The sequence below is a fragment of the Engraulis encrasicolus genome, chromosome 6 (assembly GCF_034702125.1).
Source record: "Engraulis encrasicolus isolate BLACKSEA-1 chromosome 6, IST_EnEncr_1.0, whole genome shotgun sequence".
NCBI lineage: Eukaryota > Metazoa > Chordata > Actinopteri > Clupeiformes > Engraulidae > Engraulis > Engraulis encrasicolus.
The window spans coordinates 14,867,414-14,883,452 of NC_085862.1; the positions used below are offsets into that span (position 1 = coordinate 14,867,414).

General features: G+C 41.6%; 1 protein-coding gene across 1 annotated transcript; it reads right to left on the bottom strand.

Annotated features, from left to right (window-relative positions):
- Nucleotides 1–953: 953 nt before the first annotated feature.
- tbc1d7 (TBC1 domain family, member 7) lies at nt 954–14,777 on the bottom strand. The gene is made up of 8 exons (XM_063200054.1): nt 14,466–14,777; nt 14,017–14,139; nt 13,723–13,803; nt 13,156–13,343; nt 12,218–12,355; nt 6,955–7,100; nt 2,012–2,138; nt 954–1,192 (listed from the first exon to the last, which is right to left on the bottom strand). Exons 2-8 carry the CDS (start codon nt 14,126–14,128, stop codon nt 1,106–1,108), a joined length of 879 nt encoding a protein of 292 aa, XP_063056124.1. The 5' UTR covers nt 14,129–14,139; nt 14,466–14,777; the 3' UTR covers nt 954–1,105.
- Between the last annotated feature and the right edge of the window lie 1,262 nt (nt 14,778–16,039).

Here is a 16,039-nt window from a genome sequence, read left to right on the forward strand (position 1 = left end):
GAGAAGGGCGTCAATGGGAGGGGAAGTGCATGTGACTACTCTGTTCTCATTCCCATCTCATGAAGTCTAAAGTGTCTTCTACAGTAAATACAAAATAAAGGAGCTTTTCAAAACACAACTACTGTATTGACAAGCCTGCTGACTACGACGCCTGAATCTGTCTGTCTGCATGTGTCGTGTCAAATTAATTGGGTTGCCAACCACCCCTTGAAATACGGAAACTTCCCCGTATTTAGAAATAAAAGTGTGGTTCCATGTTGAGTTGAAACGGGACACCATTTGGTTAACCTGTTAAGACACTGTGTTTTAAATTTGTTGTTACCAGAATGGTAATGACCATGTCGTAGTGCATTACTAAAGGCCCTGTGTAATGTCATAGTAGTGTATCACTAAGGTAGTTAACTTTTCAATGACTATTACAGTGTGCCACTGGAGGTACGGTGTGCATTAAAGGGCTACATTGCAGGAAGCTGCAAATAAGAAAAATCCCCTTTTTTTCCAGGGTGAGGAGACCTAGACCCCCTCGTCAATGAAGTGTCCCGTGTTTTTTTTTTAGACAGTTGGCAACCCTAGGTCTAACATATATGTACTTTTTCTGTCCAATTCAACAGGGAAATCTGTTCCAATGCATCAGAGATACAGTGTATGGGTATTCCATTGTACTTGTGCCACAGGCAGTTAATTCAAAGCGATTTACAGATATTACAGCAGGCTATTGGTTAGTCCCTTGAGCAATGTGGAGTTAGGTGCCTTGCTCAAGGGCACTTCAGCCATGGACGGAGTTGTAGGGAGTGGTAAGGGCCCTGAAACCCTGTGATCTACAGTCCAACCCCCTAATGCCCACATTTAGTCTTTTAAATACAGGAGCTTTTCAAAACATCCAGCCATGACAAGCCTGCATGCGACATGCCTTATTATGGAATGAGTGCATACAACACAGAGACTGCACCTGGTTTTCATTTTTTCCATTTTATTTTACAGCAGCAGTATTTTACAAAATCAGTTCCAATGTACACAATGGCACCAAAGGGTGTGTGTGTGTGTGTGTGTGTGTGTGTGTGTGTGTGTGTGTGTGTGTGTGTGTGTGTGTGTGTGTGTGTGTGTGTCAAACTGAGTGCATGGGTGTTCCACAGTACTTGTGCCACAGGTCTATGGCTTTGGTCACAATGGCATCCGTATTCTCCTGCGGCATCTAGAGAGAGAGAGAGAGAGAGAGAGAGAGAGAGAGAGAGAGAGAGAGAGAGAGAAAGAAAGAAAGAAAGAAAGAAAGAAAGAAAGAAAGAAAGAGAGAGAGAGAGAGAGAGCGAGCAGTAGAAATACCCTTTAAACAAAGAATTAAACTTGAGTGAAACTATATCTAGTGTGTGTTTGTATGTACGTGTATGTCTCTCTCTCTCTCTCTCTCTCTCTCTCTCTCTCTCTCTCTCTCTCTCTCTCTCTCTCTCTCTCTCTCTCTCTCTCTCTCTCTCTCTCTCTCTCTCTCTCTCTCTCTCTCTCTCTCAGGGATAGAAATCTACTGTACCAGTTATGCCTCTTTTCTACTGCCGGCTTTCTGGTAGGCCTACAGCTCGAAACAGCTCAACTCAGCCGCCATTTTTTGCTTCACGATTGAGCTGTGTCGTGCCTATTCAAAAAGCAAAAAGTAACCAGAAAACTGGCAGTGGAAAAGAGGCATCACTCTTCCCAATACAGTTTGTTACAGAGCTGATAACTCTGTGTTGTGATAACAATCAGAGGAGAACCTTCAGGATCATAGAATATTTGGACAATTACGGTAAGTACTTTCAGTAGAAGACTTGACTTGTTCTAGTGTCATTTTCAGCTCAAAATAGTTAATACCATGATGTTCACATGCCAGCGCTCAAAACTACTTGCATTTGTTGGGGGATGGATAGCTCATTTCCATCCCTGGTGTGTGTGTGTGTGTGTGTGTGTGTGTGTGTGTGTGTGTGTGTGTGTGTGTGTGTGTGTGTGTGTGTGTGTGTGTGTGTGTGTGTGTGTGTATACTCACATTGTACAGGAAGTTGGCCACTCCGTCGGGCTTCATGCCCATCAGCATGATCTTGTAGGTCAGCAGGATCTCCATGGCAACGAACACCAGGATCTTACAGGAGCCGCTGATCACCTTGTCCCACACTCTACAGACATACACACAGACCATCATTAGAGTACATTAATAGCCACAATAATACAAGATATTTTGTTGCTATATGTACATGAATTCCCGAATTCATGTGAAATGAAAAGGTTCCCTGCTCGGAAAATGCCCCAAAAAAGTAAAAAGAAAAAAGCAGAAGTTTTTTTTTTTTTAAGTATCTGCATTTAGACAGGTTATAGGACAAAAGGTAGATAGGACGAGTGAAGTTAACAACAACAACAACAAATTATGATAATAATACAAACCCCAACTCCGATGAAGTTGGGACGTTTGGTAAACAGTGAATAAAATCAAAATGCTATCATTTTCAAAACATTCAATCTATTCATTAGATGGAGAATAGTGAAAAGACAACATATTAAGTGTTAAAACCGAGAAAAAATATTGTTTTGGGGGACATATGTACTCATTTCTAATTTGATAAATCCAACACGTCTCAAAAGAGTTGGGACGGGGACAATAAATGGCAGCAAATGTCGAGGAAGACTAAAAACAAAACAAAAGACAACACTTAACAGTTAAATGCATTAACCGATTGATGAATTTATATAAAAAACAGTGTTAATTCCTATCTTGGACATGATTTCACCAGCTTAAATGGTGGGTGTATTCCTTGTCATGTTTTGCAATGTTTTCCTTTCTGTAGTGCTTACAGTGTGACAGTTCTTGACCAAAAGCCCACCATTTTATCACCTGTTGGTCCTTATGATGGAGCCAAACTGTTAAAACCTAGTAGAGAATGCAATTTGACCTTACTATGTGGCAGTAATCGAATATCTCCCTTCAAAATATAATGCATGAGTGGCTTTTCATGCTGTTTAAAACCCATTTATACCGTTCAGCACTGTATTTAACTCAACAGATGAGTGAGAACATCTTAACCAATGCACTACTGCACCCGCATGCCATCATGGAGGCTGACTTTTGAAGCTAGCACTAAACACAAGTTGGATGGTCCATTTTCACTGTAGCACAGGATGTGCAATGCTCTATTATTGTCAAAAAGAATGGACTTCTACAACTTCTGCCGACTTCTGTAAGCAAAGGACAGTTTCCCATGTCTTCTGGGTCTATTTCAAGTGAGCTCAGGTGCTTAGGAGAATGTTACACCCCTGTATCATTTGCACGCATTAAGCATTCTTAATATGGTCAATTTTCAATAGCTCTAATTCCTGGAGTGCTAGAGTGAGACTACAGCCAATATATATTTCATGATGTCATGAACCTATACAATGATTTTAGTAACAAAAATATGTCTTATATACACTCAATCGTGGTAAATCAAAGGGAATTCAAAAATGTATGTAATAACTAATGATTCCCTTTGCATCTTTAATTCTGAGTGACTCAGCCTCTCTGTGATGATCTTATACCTGGACACCTATATTGTCCGTCAGTACAATTCATTTTGAAATGTTCTTCTTTGTTGTTTTATCTTATTTGGATGTTTACTAAATTTCACTAATCCCCGTCCCAACTTATTTGAGACGTGTTGGATTTATCAAATTAGAAATGAGTACATATGTCCCCCAAAACAATATTTTTTCTCAGTTTTAACACTTAATATGTTGTCTTTTCACTATTCTCCATCTAATGAATAGATTGAATGTTTTGAAAATGATAGCATTTTGATTTTATTCACTGTTTACCAAACGTCCCAACTTCACCGGAGTTGGGGTTTGTAATAATAATAATAATAATAATAATAATATAATTTTAAGAAATGATGCTGTTATCCAGAGCCAAAAGCCTCTGTCCGAACCTAAGACAAGCACACTAATTATACTCCATATGGTTTTGTCTATTTTTCCACCCTCTTTGATTACATCTGCTATGCCATTGCCATGCCTCCTCATTCTCGTTTCGTCTATTCCAGATACAGACACTCTTGAAATGCTCAAAGGGTTACTGAGTGGTGTATTTAGTGTTGGCGTACCCCATTTTACTCGCTAAACTCAACCAAAGTAAAAAGCAACTGGGTGCTCATTCTTTAAGACAAATACGAAATAAAGAGAACGGGACAGCACTCCTCGTTGTGTACTTTCTTGCCCATGCAAAAAGTGACTTTGGATGTGTTCACCCTACCGAAAACTCCTTCTTAAATAGATTCGCCATGATAAAGGCGTTTTAAATATTCTTTCTCAAATCTCAAGAATGCCTCTGCTCTTTCCTTTTTGTTCAAAATACATCCAGATACATCCAATTTGTACGACATCACCTCTTCACAACGGCGGCTAAGTTTGAACCAATTATCAGACTGATTGCCAAAAATGTACCAGTATACTTCAAATCCCATGCGTTGAATCTCTAAACCATAATAAAACATTTTCAAGTGTTTTGTTTTTCTATACTACGAAACCAGACATTCTAACAAAACTTCTGTTTGACTTTGTTGACGCTGTGATTTACACACACACACACACACAAAAAAACAGACATATATTACAACAGAGTTCAGTGTTTCCCCCAGAAAATTGGTTAGTCAAGGTGGTGAGGCTTCGAGTCTGTCCCTGGGGGGCGGCGTGGCGGGGGGGGGGGGGGGGGGGGGGGGGAGGTGTTGGCGGGGTTTGATGTCACGCACGGCACGAATACTGTTTCGGGGGTTGGGGGGGGTATTTATATGTATTTATTGACCTGCCATATCAAAACTATTTACAGAAGCTGAAAAGAAAAATGTAACAAAAAGTGCAGTGCAGGTTGTTTACATTAACGAAAAAGAGAAACCAAATGGAGTGCAAAATTGACTGGCTACCTATGACTACCTATGGCACATTTTGTCTTGTCATTGCAGGCCATCCTTCTCGGTTTTTCAAAAAAGAGTTCCAGTGCCCTGTTGTAATTAAACTGCCTTACTGGTGGTGGCCCATTTATGCTAATTCTTGGGTTGCTGCTGACGTCATAGTGCTGCCCCCTGGTGGTGATCTACCGCTGCTGGTGGACAACCTGGGCTTGGAGCCATTGAAACCCATTCAAAACTTCATTTTTTCGATCTGACACAGAATATTTTTAATTATACCTAAAGACACACCATTGTTTTTAAAAGCTGAGAACCTCAGCTTTCCATAACTGAAAGCGGTATTTTCCTAGCATCTACCAATCCGAAGGTAGCCCACTTTAAGTGCGGAATTACTTTTCTAAAGATAGCGTTTTGTTTCCTTGGAAACGGACGCGGTTTATGTGTTACGCATACGCTATTTGACTCGGTTTTGCACTATTATGGATGAATTTCTAATCTTGACATGTTAATGGACAATCTATGCGAATTTCATAATGTGTTTTTATGTGATATGGGAGTAAATGTGTTTACATCCCGTCTGGGATTTGTTAAACTAGCTGGCCCGCTAGTTAGCTAGCAAGTGCTAGGTCTCTACACTACATCATGTCAAAAGTGGAAAGATTTGCCGACACTCAAGGCTGTGGATATAATGAACTGGTTCTGTGAATGTTCTCAGAATGTTTTGCTTTGACAAATTGCTGATATTATAGCATTACATCCAAATCCTGGTGTTTCTTTGTTTATGCTTGGGCCATTGAGACAGATCGATTCTAATATCTATTACCAGAGAGAGTTTATTTCTGCTATTACTTACTTGCTAGCTAACTAGCGAACTAGCTAACAAATCCCAGACGGGCGTACTGTTAACACATTTTACTCCCATGTTACATAAAAAACGCATTTTGAAACTCGCACAGATTGTCCATTAGAATGTCAAGATTAGAAATTCATCCATAATAATGCAAACCCGAGTCAAATAGCGTATGCGTAACACATAAACCGCGTCCGTTTCCAAGGAAACAAAACGCTATCTTTAGAAAAGTAATTCTGCACTTAAAGTAGGCTACCTTCGGATTGGTAGATGCTAGGGAAATACCGTTTTCAGGTATGGAAAGCTGAGGTTCTCAGCTTTTAAACAAGACCCATGGTGTGTCTTAAGGTCTAATTAAAAATATTCTGTCGAACATCGAACAAATGTACTTTTGAATGGGTTTCAATGGCTCCAAGCCAGGGTTGTCCACCATTTCAAATTCGCGCGCTCCAGTGAAGGGGCATTCTGACGTAACTGCAACCCAAGAATTGAAAATTAAAATTGTTTCAAAATATGGCCTCGAGGATGGACACACATGGCGTAGTAATAAATCCGACCACTAGGTGTCACCATTTAGTCCAACCGATGTTGTCCTAGTGCCTGCGCTTGAACATGCATTACAACTTTTTTTTTTTTACAAGTTTTTTTTTTTTTTTTTTTTTTTGCCCCCGGGCTTTTTTTTTTTTTTTTTTTTTTTAGGGAACGTAGCCAAGGCGGGGGTGGGGTTTAGTCAAGGCGGCCGCCTTGATAAGAAAGCGCTGGGGGAAAGCCTGGAGTTTTCCAAGTGTGTGTGTGTGTGTGTGTTTGTGTGTGTGTGTCTGAGTGGTGTTTGCGTACCTCTGGAGGCTGGTGTGTGTGTGTGTGTGTGTGTGTGTGTGTGTGTGTGTGTGTGTGTGTGTGCGTACCTCTGGAGGCTGGTGTGTGTGTGTGTGTGTGTGTGTGTGTGTGTGTGTGCGTGAGCGCCGTTTGCGTACCTCTGGAGGCTGGTGTGTGTGTGTATATCTGAGCAGTGTTTGTGTGTGTGTGTGTGTGTGTGTGTGTGTGTGTGTGTGTGTGTGTGTGTGTGTGTGTGTGTGTGTGTGTGTGTGTGTGTGTGTGTGTGTGTGTGTGTCTGAGCAGTGTTTGCGTACCTCTGGAGGCTGGTGTGTGTGTGTGTGTGTGTGTGTGTGTGTGTGTGTGTGTGTGTGTGTCTGAGCAGTGTTTGCGTACCTCTGGAGGCTGGTGTCCGGCAGGCAGCCAGCGAAGCAACGCTCGAACCAGAGGGAGTACGGCAGCGTTGCTAGGCAACCAGACGTACGCAGCTGAGTCAGCAGAGCATTGTCCTCCTGGGACAGGAAGTGCTCCAGACTCTTGGGCTGAAGAGAGGAGGAGAGAAGAGGAGAGAGGATAGAGGAGAGAGGAGGAGAGAAGAGGAGAGAGGAAAGAGGAGAGAGGAATGAGGAGAGAGGAGGAGAGAAGAGGAGAGAGGAATGAGGAGAGAGGAGGAGAGAAGAGGAGAGAGGATGCGAGTTGAGGAGAGAGTAGGAGAGGGGAGAGATATGAGGAGGAGAAGAGGAGAAATAAGGAGAGAGAAGGAGAGTTGAGGAAGGAGGAGGGGAGAGGAGGAGAGGAGAGAGGTGGTGAGGAAGAGGAGAGATTTGAAGAGAGACGAGAAGGGAGGAAGATAGTTGCGGAGAGAGGAGGAGAGGAGGAGAGAGCAGGGTTGAGGAGAAAGAGGGTGGGGTGAGGTGGAGAGGGGAGGAGAAATGAGGAGAGATGATGAGAGAGGAGGAGAAATGAGAATGGAGGAGAGAGGAGGATAAGGAGAGGAAGAGAGTTGAGGAGATAGGAGGAGAAATGAGGAGAGAAGAGGAGAAATTAGGAAAGAGGAGGTGAGTTGAGGAGAGATAAAGGGAGAGGGGGAGAGATGAGGAGAGAGGAAAAGAGAGTAAGAGAAATGAGGAGAGGAGAAGAGATGAGGGGGAGAGGGAGGAGAAATGAGGAGAGAGGAGGATAAATAAAGAGAGAGGAAGAGAGTTTAGGAGATAGGGGGGAGAGGACGAAAGTAGGAGAGAGGAAGAAAAGAGGAGAGAGAGGGAGAGATGAGGAGAGAGGAGGAGGAGAGAGGGGGAAAGAGAGGACAAAAGCGGAGGGAAAAATGAGGTGGATAAGAGAGCGGGAGAGAGGAAGAGGGGAACGAGGAGAAGGGGAGACAAGGAAAGACGAGGAGAGACGAAGAAATGAGGAGAGGAGGAGAGAGAAGGATAGATGAGGAGAGGATACAGGACACAGATGGACACAGGTGAGGTGCAGCAATGAGGAAGACAGATGAGGAGAGACAAGGGGGAGAGAGGAGTAGACAGGAGGAGAAATGAGGGGAGGAGAGAGGAAGAGAGAGGCGGGGAAAGGAAAAGAGAGGAGGGGGAGACAATGAGAGAGGAAATGAGCAAAGAGGAGGAGAAATGAAGAGAGGAGGAGAAAAGACAAGGAGAGATGAGAAGAAAAACATACACACTGGTCCTCTATAGTCCAATACTCAAACACTGTGAGGCTAAAAGAGACTGGCCCAGATATGTAGTGTAACTCTTGACATGATGTGTATGTGTGTGTACTCTACTTCACTTTTTTTTTTTTAAACTAACCCTACTTTGCCTCTGGACTTGTTGTTCTGTATGTGCACTTTGTATCTGCTAGTGATGTCGGGTTATGTCCTCTTTGGTTAAAAAAGCGTCTGCCAAATGCAATGTAATGTGTAATATGCCATACAGCCCTACAAAGCAAAAACGCAGTAACTGTGCAGAGCTCAAAAATGAGTCAGTTGACTTTAAAATGATACTGCAATCCAGTATAAGTGTTTTTTGGGAGATTATTGACATGTGACAGTTTTGTTACTTTATATTACCACCTTTTTTACAGAGCAATAATTTTATTTAACTTTAGACTTTGATATAGATGGCATTAAAGTAATTTAACTAATCTTAAACAGCAATGCAGTTACTGCCTTTTTGCTTTGTAGGGAAGCATAGTAATCTTGTTTATTTGTATATTTGTTTATTTGTTTATACTACAAACTTCCCTGTCGTTGCAGACCTTGTATTATAAATGTGTGAGTTAGACATTTTACAGAATCTGCTATATTGTTTCAGAGGGGTTTTATTATTTAATATTGCCCATGTTGAGGACAATAAAGAGGCCATTAATTTATCCTCAACTTTTAGCCAGTGTAAAGAAGAGTGCATATGTGTAATGCTCGTATATTGTGAGCATTGGAGAATTAGTCTTGCTGCCTTGTTTTGCACTACCTGAAGTTTGGCTAGATGTGTTCCACATGCATTAGACCATATTATGTTACAATACTCCATCTGACTCAGAACCAAGGCACTTATTACACTTTTCATTAATTCTCTTGTGATGGCATTCCTACATCGTCTCACCAATGCCAGGGCACAACTCATTTTATTCACTATTTTATCTATTTGTTTTGACCATGTCAATCTACTGTCTAAAATTACACCCAATAGTTTTGTTTCCTTTACTTGTTCAATGGGTATTTTGTTTATAGAGAGCTGAATCACTGGGTCATTTTTTAAAGAATAATTCGATCCAAATAAAATGCTTTTTGTTTTAGCTATATTTAGGACAAGTTTGTTCTGTTTCACCCAAGCTTCCACTTTTTCTAACACATGATTTAATGCCTCTGTTAGACCTGATGTGGACTTGGCAGAAGCATACACGGTTGTATCATCTGCATACATTGCAACCTTTGCATCCTTTATATCAAATGGAAGGTCATTGGTGAAGATGGAAAACATTAACGGTCCCAAACAACTTCCTTGAGGTACCCCGCATTCAACCTCTACTCCATCAGAAAAACAACCATTAAAGTAGACTCTCTGAGACCTTTTGGTCAGATAGCTTTTTACCCAGTGAATTGCAGATGGTTTGAAACCATAACATTGTAGTTTAGAAAGAAGCAAGCCATGGTCAATTACATCAAAAGCTGCTGTGAAATCTAAAAGAACAGCGCCACAAATATTTTTGTTATCTATAGCTTGCAACCAATCATCCGTCATTTGAGTCAGAGCTGTACAGGTAGAGTGCCCTTTCCTGTAAGCATGTTGGAACTCTGTCATCAAGTTGTTTTCTGCGAAATAATGCTGTATTTGATTGAATACTATCTTTTCAAAAACTTTGGCAAGGGCAGGCAACAAACTTATAGGTCTACAATTAGATGCTGCAAAAGTTGCCTTTTTGTCCTTAGGTAGTGGAATTATTTTAGCCTCCTTCCACTCCTGCGGAAATACACCTTTCAGAAATTGCAGAAATGCAATTTACAGTCATTCTAAGTAGCTTACCATCTATGAAATCGTTGCCTGCCTGTTTGTCTTTACAGCATGCTTGGATCATTCTACATACGGTTCTTTCCTCTACTTCACAAAACTCAAAGCCACTAGCTTTGCCTTTCATAAAATGCTTTATGTTCAGAATAGAGTTGCAATCACTGACTGGTAATTGGCTCTATCTTATTGAACCCACTTTATCTGTAAAATAATTGTTTAAATGATTGGCAATGTCTCTTGATTTAGTGATAAAATTCCCTGCATTCTCAATAAAAGTGGGTTGGGGAGATGCCTTTTTTCCCAATATACTATTTAATGTACTCCATAGTTTTTTCCCATCATTATTGTATCTCATCAGCTGTGAAGCGAAATATTCCTTCTTTTTCCTCATATTTAGTTTAGAGACAAAATTCCTCAGTTTACAATAATTCCTTCTGTCAGACTCACTTTTTGTGTTGATTGATAGTTTCTTAGCCTGGTTCCTCCTGGACATGTATTTTTTCAACTCTTCATCGACCCAAGGTGCACCAAATGTTTTCACTGTCATTTTCCTGACAGGAGCATGAGAGTTAATTACTGTAACAAACTTGGACATGAACGTGTTAAGTGCTGCTTCAGGATCATTTTCTTTAAAAACATTGGACCAGTCTATCTTACTAGTATCATTCACAAAAGCCTCCTGAGAAAACCTTTTATAGGATATTGCCAAAATTACCTTAGGCATGACTTTTGGTATGTATCCTTTCCTTGCAATGGCCACAACATTGTGATCACTGCAACCGATTGGAGTTGATATTGCCTTGGAGTAAATATCCATTCTGTTTATGTAAATATGATCAATGCAAGATCTAGTCTCTACACCTCTACTATTAATGCCTATCCTGGTTGGCTGATGCACTACCTGCTTCAGTCCACATATATTGGCAATGTTAGTAAGCCTAAGTTTTAAAGAGCATTTAGATGATAACCAGTCTACATTCAAATCACCCGTTAAGATGACCTCTACATTCAAGTCACATACTTTGTCCAGCATGTTACTTAGAGCATCTATGTAGCTAATCTGTGCATTTGGTGGTCTGTAACAGCAGCCAACTAACATATCCTTCTGATGTGGTAAATTAACTTGCAACCACAACACCTCAACTTCCTCAGTCATTATGTCTTCCCTTACTTTCACCGGGATTTGGTCTTGCACATAGAAGGCAACCCCACCACCAAAACAATTTCTGTCTCTTCTATAAACATTAAAGGAACAGAACACTCTTTTTTGATATTCACATATTTGCAGTATTTCCAAGCATTATTCATGAATGTGCATATCATTTTTGTCTATGTGTTTGCATTGCCCCGTTTAACGGTATAGCCAAATTAGGCATAGTAATGCAAGTCTATGGTACAAAATAAAACAGCATCAAATGTACTTATAAACCATTTTAAAATTAATATAAAATTCACCACAGTGTAAAACGGAAATTTAATTCTGTCCAGTGATGACTTTTGGCTTGATGCTAAAGATACCAGTTACTTCTAGTGATTATGCTAAGCTATGCTAGTAATTCTGATCCAATAAATCTAAGTACTGAAAACACTGAGAAGAAAATGATATGCACATTCATGAACAATGCTGGGAAATACTGTAAATATGTGAAAATCAAAAAAGGGTGGTCTGTTCCTTTAAAACCAGGAATGGCTACAAAGCCATCACTAAAAGTGTGATCTAGGTGTGTCTCAGAAATGGCAAGCATATGTACTGAATTCAAAGAAATAAAATCTTGGATGTCATTGACCTTGTTTCTTAAGCTACATATATTAAGATGTGCTACCTTAAGACTTTTCTTAGGTAGCCCTAATAACATCAAATGTCAATTTAATACTCAGTCCATTTTATTTTCAATGCAGTTTATCACTGCTCTTCATTTGGTATACTGTCCTCTGCTGCCCGGATGACTAATTTGTCATAACGGAGAAAGGCAATATCCCCTCTTTGTCTTGCCTCTCTCATTTTGGGCAGGAGTTCTTTTCTTTTCTGTCGAACAGCTTCAGGGTAGTCCTCATTAATGTAAATCTTCGTCCCCTTCAACTTTTTTGCGTCCACCCTGGGACTGGGGCAGCTCCAGCACCAGCTGCACTGAGTGGGCAAGGGGCATACTCACCAGGTGGGGTATGGAGTCTCCAAACTTGTGGTGAAACTGGCTGACAAAGTTTTTCACCAGCCAGTAACAGTCGACTGGGTCATCCACCAACTCTTCCATAGCATGCCCAATAGCCAGGAAATCCTCATCCACATCGTCCTGGCAGGAACACACACAGACGCACGCACACACACACACACACACACACACACACACATTTTGAGGTACAGGGTATATACACCAATCTTGAAGTCAAATTTACTACCATTTAATACCCTTTTTCACTACCTTTAGATTTTTTTTTACAACCATCACGACACACCGATGCAAGTACTTACAAGACATCTTTTGTAATTTCACTTTCGTTTCGAGAGCAGTGCGGCGGGACGGTAGCATGCTCAGGGTACCCCAGTCATGGAGGAGGATGGGGGAGAGCACTGGTTAATTACTCCCCCCATTAACCTGGCAGTTTGGCAACCTGACGCCCTAACCGCATAACCATGACTGCCTTTCATACTGCCCTCTCAGATACAAAATCAATCAATTTTTTTTGTCAAAATGGTACAACAACGAAAAATAATACCTCATTTTTCTAAAAATAATACCTTTTGAGCAAATGTACAACTTTTAAGGCCATTGAATTTTGACTTTTTAATGTCATCACCTTTTCATACTTTTTAAAACCCTGGATACACCCTGAGGTAAGAAGATAAGTCACCATGAATGAACTGCATACTGAATGAAGTATGTGTAGATATGCACAACACACACATAGTACACATATAAAGGGCAGTTGAAATGTGTGTTTGTGTGCTGAGGGGCAAGTGACTTTGAATGAACTGTATACTTAATGAAGTAGCCAGTGAGTATAGATACGCACCACACACACACACACACACACACACACACACACACACACACACACACACACACACACACACACACATTATGTCCCTTACTGGGCTCAGGTCGCTGCAGCGGGGCAGTACTTGGTTCTCCAGTTGAAACATGCGCAGGTGTAGCAGTGTCAAGTGGGTCTTCTCGTTGACGAAGCGCATGGTCATGAGTGCCCCTCGCACATCCTCGTACTGCTCTACTCTGTACCTGCACACCAGGGGGTGCGAGTCACTATGGGGCGGGAGGATACCTGGGAACACGCACACGCACAAACAAACACACACAGGTTATATTTGATGCTACGCTAACAAACAAACACATACAGGTTATGCTACGCTAACAAACAAACAAACACAGGTTATATTAGATGCTACGCTATATACAAAATTAATTTTATTTAGCAGATCATTTTATGTAAAAGCCACATTCACTCCTTGTGTTTATCTTCTGTATTTATGCATGTATGCTACTGGACACCTTAACTTCCCTCGGGATCAATAAATGATACTCTACTCTACTCTACTACTCTACTCTACACATGCTTAGGCCTACAGTGCACACATGGGCACACACACAAAGGGAAGGGGTTATAGGGACATGTAGGTTTTCAGCACAGGTAGGTATTTTACCTAATAGCACTTTCCACACATGGATTCTGTACATGGAGGGCAGAGGGAACCTCTGGCAGAAGGTGACGAGCTTCTCTACATCTGAAGGGAAGGAATAGAAAAATAATTAACATACACATTCAGTGTGGGAGGGGTGTAAGAAAACAGCCTCAGCAGTAGACACTGCAGCAGCAGAAGAAGAAGAAGAAGAAGAAGAAGAAGAAGAAGAAGAAGAAGAAGAAGAAGAAGAAGAAGAAGAAGAAGAAGAAGAAACAGAAGAAGAAACAGAACAAAGAGGAGGAGGGAGAAGCTTACCCAGTGGGTTGTCTTTCAACAGAATCTCCAAAGACTTCTTCTCCTCCACGCCTCTGAAGCCCACTTTCTCGTAATAGGCAGAGCGGAAGTTTCTTTGTGGGTCCTCCGCCATTGTACCACCTCCTTTACAAAACACACACGTTGAGCTGTCACGAGGGCTAACCTCCGAGTCGGTTGGGTGACTTTGATGGACAGCCTCTACATACCGCCAATTCTTTCACGCATCGTATGCTTACTTTGTGTCCAACATAAAAACAACCTGTGCATATTAATACTAATAATTACAGAAAAGGCTTAGGGCTCATTGTCAGGCAAAAGCTCACAATGACAATACCACAGCGTGTATGCTAGCATACCGTAAGCTAGGAATGGGCCCACAACAACACGCCAGTCTAGTTTCAGATCAACAAACTAAAAGGTATGGTTCACCGATATCAACATTGACTTACCACTGCGATAGTAAAAAAAAAAAATCACAAGGCCTTAGCACATCCTCGGTGTTTCCTGGTTTACGCCAAGCCTGAATCTGTGGGTGGACGGCGACAACGAATGGCCTGACCTGCTAGTGCTCCCGCTAAAATCTGCTTGCGTACCTCCTTAAGAACTTTTCAGTACTCACTATGAATCTAAATTAACCGCCATGTTTATTTCAGTCGTGATCGATAAATCTGAAACATTTTCTGTGAAGTCATCCGTAGCAGGCTGATCTTGTGCTGTCGTTCAAGTAGCCTACGCCGCAATGCTGAACACATTTGCCTTTGTTGTTGTATTAATTTGTATTGCCTCTTGGAGGCGCCAAAGCCCCTTTTTCTTATACGGCTCTGCTTTTCTCCAGAGCTCTTGTAGAAAAGCAGACCCGTATAAGAAAAGGGGACTTTAATGCTCATAGTAGGCCTACTCTGTGGGGTGGAAATAGTACTGATAGTAATGGTCAGGTGATTGAGGAGCTGCTGAGTGAGAAGAACTAAGTGTGTTTGAATGATGGGAGGGGCACAAGGTTTGATGCCTTGAGTCACCAGAGTCCATACAGGCTACTGCAAGGCATTTTCACAGAACACTTCTGTTCTGTATTGTGTATTTGTGTATGCTGCTGGGCATCTCAATTTAAATTCACCCTATTATTTACTGTATATAGCTAGCTATTTCAACTACAAAGCAGGTAGCTGTGAAAAGCACACACACACACACACAATTTAAAAACTAAAAGTGTCCAAAGTGTCCAGGTGCAAAGGCGCATAGTCATAGGAAGAAACCCCGGGTCAAGTAGGCCTCAATGGAAGAGCCTGGAATCCACAAGTTGCCCACTGTGTGCCCCCCCCCCCCCCCCCCTCTCTTAACAATCTCACACACGCACGCACACACACACAGCAAGAGGTGAGGTGACTCTTCACTGTGAAAAACAGTCAATGCAATAAAAGTCCTGGCTAAAGCAGAGTTGTAGCCTAGTCCTGGTTATTTTGGGGTGACAGCAGTCAATAAGAGTTCATGGGGGTTGAGGAGTGGAGTTGGGATATCAGCAACCTCCTGATAGGGGGCAAAAACATGTGAAAAAAGCACAGATTATGCCCGACTACAAAAAAATGCGATGCCACAGGATTACGCTCATCACTGCACCTGATGTTGCTGCTCGTTCATCCTAACGCGCAGTGGTCGGAAGGGCACCCCACATATGCCAAGCCACAGGGACATCTGATTCATGACGAAGGGGGTGTTGCATGTTATGCGGTGATGAGTGTAATCTTGTGGCGGCGCCTTTTTTTTTAGGTCGGGCATAACCAGTGCTTTTTCCAATACATAGGCATCGAAAAAGTGGACGAGCCTCCAGGGGAGGCAACTACAAACATCTTGGTGCATCGAGAGACCTACTACACACACTTAACACTATGTCTCCAGCAGGCTTAAACAAGGAGTTTGATATTAAGCCATTCTTATAGGTTAGCTCCATTGATTTGGTTTATTGGGATGTTTTTTTAATCTCCCCAGCATGTTGGACTTTTCACTTCATGTTTCCTCATGACTACCA

What these genes read in the sequence shown, in the direction of transcription:
- tbc1d7 (XM_063200054.1), bottom strand. Translation starts at nt 14,128, where the DNA reads ATGGCGGAGGACCCACAAAGAAACTTCCGCTCTGCCTATTACGAGAAA. An exon ending in GAGACTCCATACCCCACCTG is followed by an intron (nt 7,101 to 12,217) that starts GTGAGTATGCCC and finishes TCCTCTCTTCAG; the next exon opens with CCCAAGAGTCTGGAGCACTT. An exon ending in TGGCCAACTTCCTGTACAAT is followed by an intron (nt 1,193 to 2,011) that starts GTGAGTATACAC and finishes CTCTCTCTCTAG; the next exon opens with ATGCCGCAGGAGAATACGGA.